Source organism: Choristoneura fumiferana, chromosome 18 (assembly GCF_025370935.1).
Source record: "Choristoneura fumiferana chromosome 18, NRCan_CFum_1, whole genome shotgun sequence".
Classification (NCBI taxonomy): domain Eukaryota; kingdom Metazoa; phylum Arthropoda; class Insecta; order Lepidoptera; family Tortricidae; genus Choristoneura; species Choristoneura fumiferana.
In genome coordinates, this window is record NC_133489.1 from 3,328,234 (window position 1) to 3,336,205 (window position 7,972).

At 39.9% G+C, this 7,972-nt stretch overlaps 2 protein-coding genes across 2 annotated transcripts in view; one reads left to right on the forward strand and one right to left on the reverse strand.

Annotated features, from left to right (window-relative positions):
- Positions 1-7,972, reverse strand: part of LOC141438248 (NBAS subunit of NRZ tethering complex-like) — a gene marked incomplete in the record, with an annotated part of 82,235 nt that overhangs the window by 26,642 nt on the left and 47,621 nt on the right.
- On the forward strand, positions 75-4,504 carry LOC141438222 (proline-rich protein PRCC-like). Its single transcript, XM_074102014.1, has 7 exons — positions 75-269; positions 355-554; positions 946-999; positions 1,578-2,072; positions 2,546-2,620; positions 3,188-3,328; positions 4,199-4,504. Exons 1-7 carry the CDS (start codon positions 170-172, stop codon positions 4,283-4,285), a joined length of 1,152 nt encoding a protein of 383 aa, XP_073958115.1. The 5' UTR covers positions 75-169; the 3' UTR covers positions 4,286-4,504.

Below are 7,972 nucleotides of genomic sequence, written 5' to 3' on the forward strand. Positions count from 1 at the left end.
ACTAAAATAATTATAATTTTTTATCTGTGCTAAATATTGTACACTGTACTGTCAGTGTCAAGCTGTCAAATTATGAGCCAGCCATTATGAGGTCGAAATCGAAACAAACACGTCGAAATCGTAGATTGAGATTTCCGATTCTGACTTAAAACATAATAAAACCTTTGCGATGGCTTTAGTCGCTTACGATAATAGTGATTCCAGTGAATTCGAAGACGACGATACCGAACCTGCAACAGGTGCTGTCGTTTTGAACAAGAAAGTTGAGAGTAAGATGTTCTTCAGTTTTACTAGTCTCCTTCCTTTAGATCGTTAATCAATTTGTAACTGGAGTTGTTCTAACACCTTCTTTAGTTCCAGAATCATCTGTATTAAAACCTGTTGTACAAAATGATGAGATATCTGAAAATCAAAACTTGTTCAACCTCTTACCTCAGCCAACAAACAAAAAGCCATCCGTTGTGGAGGAAGATGATGAATTCCTTCATAAAAAAGAAACTGGAGCTTCTGCTGTAAAGCCTAAAGCTAAAATATCTGTGCCTTCACTAAGTGATGTAAGTGGTAATGTGATTAAACACTTCTGTATCTTGGTGGTTATTTATATTTTGAAATATAAGTAATTCGTAATTTCATAACACAAAACCATGCTAAAACCTATATTGTCTTTCTATTTCTTCAATAATAAATTAAAAATGCCAGAAGTAGCATTTCATCCTTAAATATCGTCACTACTTAAAAAAAACTCATATCTCAAAATGGATAATTTTTCTTAGTGCACTTTATGACCATTAGGTCAAGGTCCAATTTTGTTGACGTATTGATTTGAGATATGAGATTTTTTCAGAGTAGTGACGATATTGTATGGAATACCAGTAATTTGATTTGGATAGAAATTGAAATTCTTTATACACAATTATATATTACTATAGTGGTTTTTTTTTTCAGTTCAGAGATGTGGAAGACACAGTGCCTGCAATGAAACCTAAGAAAATGAATGGGGTAGGTCAAACCTCTTTTTTTTTCTTCAAATCAATAGTGTTTTTTTTAAAGAACTCAATCAATACCATTAAACAGTTTTTCTTTTTACTTAGTTTGTAGTGTGTCCCACTGCTGGGCAAAGCCTCCCCTTTTTGCTTCCACATGGAAATGATCCAAATCGTCCTGCCATTGCCTCGTAGTTCTACCTCTGCTCTGCTGCCCATCACAGGGAACCCAATCAGTGATAACTTAAACTAAACAAACAAATTATATAAGATGTTTTATAAAACCTAGAAACACATTGTGCTAGCTAGTAACAGAATTGGAAAAAAAACTTATATTTTGTGATTGTTTGCTCTGATACTTGTAAAAGTGCCAGTAACAAATCAGGCTACTAATATTTATTTATTTGTAAAAATCTCAGAAAGCTATTAAAAGCACTGAAATACGAAATAAATAAAACCATGTAAATATGAAACTAAATTATTATCGCTATAAGTCATTAAATTCCAGATATAAGCCTACAATTTAATATTTAATTTAGATAGAATCTCCATCTCACTCTTTACCAACAATATTTTAAAACATTAAACTTTCAGAAAAAATCTGGTCTGCTGAGTATGCTGCCTCAACCCAAAAATGCAGTCATAACTACAACAAAATCCTTGATACCACATGTCCTCACTCAAAAACCCAAACCAAGCACTACAACTGCAAAGCAAAAGCAGCCATTGCCGTCTATTAAAAAAAACAAACCAGATTCTCTAGCCATAGACTACTCAGATGACAGTGACAATGAAGAAGTTGAGAATGACTTCTTTTCCATAAACAAACCAGTTGAATTACCTGATGATATACCTTTAGATATTGATCAAAAGACTAGTTCAAAAAAGGTAATTCATAATGTCAATGATACAAGTACACAAAAACAGCCTAGGGACATCCAATCATATTTCAAGGCAGATTCAGAGAGTCAAGTCGAAGAAGATTACTCAATGGGTGAGATGAGTGCTCAATATGGTCATTCTGACTATAGCAATGGCTATCCTACAGCAGAGGGGTCAAATACTGATGTTGCTTTGGATGAAGAAGCTGTAAGTATTTGGATGGATGCTATGTCCTGATGAGACTTTTTTTAAATAAATGATTTTATCAGCAGGTTGCAATCAGTGGCGTAGCTACCGGAAGGGTAGGCAGGGCAGTGCCCCGGAGCCCCCGAGCTCAGGAGGCCCTCGGACTCTGAATTACAAACTATAAATGGCACTAGTGAAAATTTCTCCCACATTCGGAATATTCGAAATACGGAACAAACGATTTTAAATAGTTTATTTGGGGCCCTAGTTTATTTTTTGCCCTAGGGCCTTGGGTTACCTAGCTACGCCACTGGTTGCAATATATTCTACTAATATTATGTATTCTGGCAAATAAAGCATTCTCATTCTCATTATGTGAATAAAAATGAAAGGATCATAAATAATTATTGAACGCTAAGGAATATATCTTTGTATAATTTAATATTTTCCCCTTACTTAATGTTGAGATGAAATTAGTGTTTTCTTTTCTTCAGATATTAAAACTTTGCGGTACGCGCGGGAAACGTAAACGGGAAGACATACAGATAGTGGACGTCAACCAGCAGGAGGTACTTTTTGCATATTTATTGTACAACCCGCCACCAAGGCACAACTTCAAACCTGCTTCGAAAGCCTTGTTCTTATGTGGTGTTGGTGTTAGCGTGGTTTTTAAAAATCTTCCGAAAAAATCGAAACTAGTGGGACCATTCCTGATTGATTTGACTTGATTTGATGATGATGAGTTAAAATGTTTCCTTTCTTAGTTTTATAAAACATTTTATATTGGTTGGTTCGGTCCCTTTTAATTTTTTATTTAATTGAATTAAAAATTTGCAAATGCAACTAATGTAAGTGGGTACAGATCGCTAAATGACTAACCCTCTGTTTCACCATCCATTGATTTATTTGACGGATAAATGTGATGCAGTCTCTGTTTGTTTTGTTCGAATAGACTGAGACGGCATCACATTTATCCGTCAAATAAAATGTGAAACAGCCCCTAAGCAGAGGCGGCGCAAGCGCAGCTTTTTGCACATTTAAAAATCCGTCATTCAATGTGTGGTGTGCCACCACAGGGCCACGCTAAGTTTAGGTCCTGCGCCGCCACTGCCCCTAAGTGTGTTATTGTGTTGTAGGTGCTAGCAGAAGCTCGGCAGTGGCTCGTCAAGGGTCTGATGGACGACACGAGCAAGCGCGTGTCGAGCAGCAAGCGGCGCGGCGACGAGCCCACCACGCAGCAGCGGAGGAAGCACCAGATCACCTACTTGGCACACCAGGTACCTGCCATACATTTTTTCTTATACTTCTCCGTCTTTTTAAAACGTCTTTGTTATTTTTTTTCTCTGTACAGTCACCAGCATTAATATCTGCCACAGCGGAGCGTGCAAAAATATCTGACACGTCCTTTCGGCCCTAGAATAGAGTCGTGTCAGATATTAATGCACGCTTGTTGTGTCAGATATTGGGTGCTGGTGACTGTACCTGTTTTCTGTATCGCGTACAGTCGAGTTGATAAACTTGTGAGCAAAAATTTGATCAAAAATATCTGAACATGACTATTGTTAGCGGCGTAGAGAAGCGTGTTCAGATATTTTTGATCAAATTTTTGCTCACAAATTTATGAACTCGACTGTACTATCATTGGTGTACATTAAAGAGTCATTGTAATTATTGTATTAGGTATATTGTATTTGAGCCAAATCTAACAATATGCAGGGGTCGCACTGTTTTGTCGATTTCTGCGAATTTATAAAAACTAGTCACTTTTGTAAGCACCAATTTAAGACATTAACTTCCCAAACTCTACAAAATGTATCCCTATTGGCTCGAGTCCTTACGCCCTCTATCAATAAGTGATACCCAAAAGTTAGAGTACCTATTTAGGGGCTACGCTAGCTGACGCAGTTTGCACGGAACGAGTGGACGCCTAGTCGCGTGCGACGCATTTTGCTTTTAGCCGCATCTTATAGATTACCTAGTTAATTTAAAGGCTAATCCATATTTTTACCCACGACGCAACCGAGAACGATTACGTTCGGGATAATTATTTGTTTTAAACAAGGAGTTCCGCAAAATACAACTAAATCTATACAGAATTCTAGTATAAAATTAATGAACTGAACTGTGAAACTTGTTCTTTTTTTCAGGCCAAAGCGAACGAAGCCGAACTCCAGAACCAATGGGCAAACAACAGGATGTCGAAGCGGCAAACTCAATCCAAATACGGTTTCTAACGTCGCTGTCGTGTCTCTGTCTTCGACGCGACGCGCCAACTGGCTGTGGTACTGTAACTACAGTTGCAATGTTATTTGAGCATGCTATGCGAAATTTACATGAAGGTAACCATGCTGTGCTATAAAAGCTCACCGACTGACATGCGGCTGTTGCGACAATAGTCGGTGTATGAAAATAAATGGCGCCGTTACCGAAATCTGGAGAGCTATTAAGAAATTCTAAGTTCCTATCGTACCGTCCCTGTCACTCTCGTATAAAATAATATGTGTCAGTGGGACGACAAGATACGAAGTTCGAATTTTTAAAAATATCTTCGTAGTATTTATAGGGTCTGTAGCGAATGCGTGCGACTTACGACAGACGTAAAATTAGTTTCCTGTATATGAATACAAATTCATCCTTGTATAAAGACTTCGTTTGTAACACCTCTAAAACTGTGTAAATGTAAGATTGTAAATAAATCACTTATATTTATATAAATACTTTTATTTCCAACAATTTATTCTACAGTAATCTAAGGTACATTTAAATGAGTTATACTACAACCGTCTTGCCTTCCTGGGTCGTGGGGGGTTCCAGGAGACGGGTGTGGAGTCTGTGATCGAAACAATCTGGAGGCCGCCCATTTGGAGACCCTTTATTGCAGCCTGGAAAAAAAAAGTTGCATTGACAAAGCGTCGACAGCTGATTGCTAAGAAGGAGCTAGTTGATATATTGTTGATGGGAAAATGGAAAAGTAAAATTGTAGGTGAAGTCAAGAGCACATAAAACTATTATGGAACCGGGGCAGGTACTTCTTGCGCCTTTTTGGCAAACCTTTGAAGGTCCTGTGAAAAAATGACCACTTTTACCTACACTTAGAAGGACACTGTTTTGCAAAACTAAGTCAACTCACTGTAATTTTGCAATACAATGTCAACTGTTAAAATTCTTTTCTAAGGGTTGACATTGTATTGCAGAATTAATCAGGGTTAATTAGCACACAATTCCATTAATGTGACAAATTGTAAAAATATTCCACCTCAAATCATTTGTTTTGGGCCTACATAATATACTCAGCGGCACAAAATTTGGCCCACTCTCCATAAAAAATTACCTATTACTGCATACATTTGAGGGCCAGATTTTTTGTCACTCAGTATATTAAGTTATGACTTTGTGGCGACACCCTGCCACTATTGTGTGATCAGCATTTTAGCTAACCACGCGGGGCCCGCGGCAACGGACGCCAGTCGGTACACACCACCTTACTTGCCACGCGCCTACCAACGCGCCCCGACTCCGCCTGGTTAGCCCGCCTTCTGAACTTTTCTTATAACATAAATGTGTGTTATTAAAGAATGTTAGCTACCTACTTTGTTCATCTCTTCCATCCCAGTACGCAACCCGAACTAAAGACATTACCAGTAAAAGGTAGTTACAGTGGTGACCCCGTTTTCGAACACGTGCTAACTAGATTCGTTTGTGAGCTAACCAGGCGGTTAAATTCAGTGAAACCACAAAGTGACCTCAGAAGTAAAAGCCTCAACAGTCGAGCAGTCAGACCACCGAACTGCTATCTGATAGCGGCAAAAGCAAGATAGCACCGTTCCGGACCAATCTTACACAAACACATATCGTTACATCAGCAAATATTTTCGCCGAACGTCGTCTCATCCATCTTGAAGCCATCACAGCCGCCAAAGCGTGTGGTTAAAGGATGTTATATATGGCCGCCGGACATCGTGTCATTTGAAATCCATCTTGAAGCCATCACAGCCGCCAAAGCGTGTGGTTAGAGGATCTTCATTGCACCGTCGAGTGTCGTCGCAGGGAGTCATGCCATTACACGCAGAGGTCGCTCATGAAGTCATTACAGCCGCAAAGGCGTATGGCATGAAGACTTTCTCGTCAGAGCATGATCAAGCGGGACCTACAAGCGCCGCATTCCAGCCCAGTCACGTTGCATAGCAGTGGAGCAGCGTCAGCGCGGGCACAGAGCGATCATATTACAAACGTCGTAAACATGAGCGCAGCGTCGATTTATTTGAATCAGCATTACCGTAACAATATAAGAGTACAGTCAGTCATGAAAAGAGGTCACAAGTTGTCAATTGTTTTTATTTTTGGCTAAGTTTTTTTTTTATTATGTATACATTTTATTTTTCTCAAAAAGGGGGGGAGTGATGTGGCGACACCCCTGCCACAATTGTGTGATCAGCATTTTAGCTAACCACGCGGGGCCCGCGGCCAACGGACGCCAGTCGGTACACAACCACCTTACTTGCCACGCGCCTACCAACGCGCCCCGACTCCCGCCTGGTTAGCCCGCCTTCTGAACTTTTCTTATAACATAAATGTGTGTTATTAAAGAATGTTAGCTACCTACTTTGTTCATCTCTTCCATCCCAGTACGCAACCCGAACTATAGACATTACCAGAAAAGGTAGTTACAGTGGTGACCCCGTTTTCGAACACGTGCTAACTAGATTCGTTTGTGAGCTAACCAGGCGGTTAAATTCAGTGAAACCACAAAGTGACCTCAGAAGTAAAAGCCTCAACAGTCGAGCAGTCAGACCACCGAACTGCTATCTGATAGCGGCAAAAGCAAGATAGCACCGTTCCGGACCAATCTTACACAAACACATATCGTTACATCAGCAAATATTTTCGCCGAACGTCGTCTCATCCATCTTGAAGCCATCACAACCGCCAAAGCGTGTGGTTAAAGGATGTTATATATGCCGCCGGACATCGTGTCATTTGAAATCCATCTTGAAGCCATCACAGCCGCCAAAGCGTGTGGTTAGAGGATCTTCATTGCACCGTCGAGTGTCGTCGCAGGGAGTCATGCCATTTACACGCAGAGGTCGCTCATGAAGTCATTACAGCCGCAAAGCGTATGGCATGAAAGACTTTCTCGTCAGAGCATGGTCAAGCGGGACCTACAAGCGCCGCATTCCAGCCCAGTCACGTTGCATAGCAGTGGAGCAGCGTCAGCGCGGCACAGAGCGATCATATTACAAACGTCGTAAACATGAGCGCAGCGTCGATTTATTTGAATCAGCATTACCGTAACAATATAAGAGTAGTCAGTCATGAAAGAGGTCACAAGTTGTCAATTGTTTTTATTTTTGGCTAAGTTTTTTTTTTTAATTATGTATACATTTTAATTTTCTCAAAAAAGGGGGGGGAGTGATGTGGCGACACCCCTGCACATATTTGTGATCAGCATTTTAGCTAACCACGCGGGGCCCGCGGCCAACGGACGCCAGTCGGTACACAACCACCTTACTTGCCACGCGCCTACAACGCGCCCCGACTCCCGCCTGGTTAGCCGCCCTTCTGAACTTTTCTTATAACATAAATGTGTGTTATTAAAGAATGTTAGCTACCTACTTTGTTCATCTTTCTCCATCCAGTACGCAACCCGAACTTAAGACTTTACCAGTAAAAGGTAGTTACAACTTGATTTAGGCAACATTCATTTATTGGCATACTTAATTTTTGCTCCTAGTTTATAATGGACACATATTCAATATGGGTTTAAATTAATTTGAAACATAAATAAATTTGGTTGTAAATATTTTTCAACTCTATTAGATTTTTTAACAAAATTTCACTTGGGATGGTATAAATTTTGGTCCAAATTCATAATGGTCAATTCAAGTAGACGATTTTCCCCATTTGCACCAAATACAGTAAAT

Bases quoted from the DNA above. Each gene is read 5' to 3' on its own strand.
- LOC141438222 (XM_074102014.1), top strand. From the start codon at position 170: ATGGCTTTAGTCGCTTACGATAATAGTGATTCCAGTGAATTCGAAGAC. The intron at 1,000-1,577 runs GTAGGTCAAACC...TTAAACTTTCAG, and splicing joins AACCTAAGAAAATGAATGGG to AAAAAATCTGGTCTGCTGAG. The intron at 2,621-3,187 runs GTACTTTTTGCA...ATTGTGTTGTAG, and splicing joins TGGACGTCAACCAGCAGGAG to GTGCTAGCAGAAGCTCGGCA.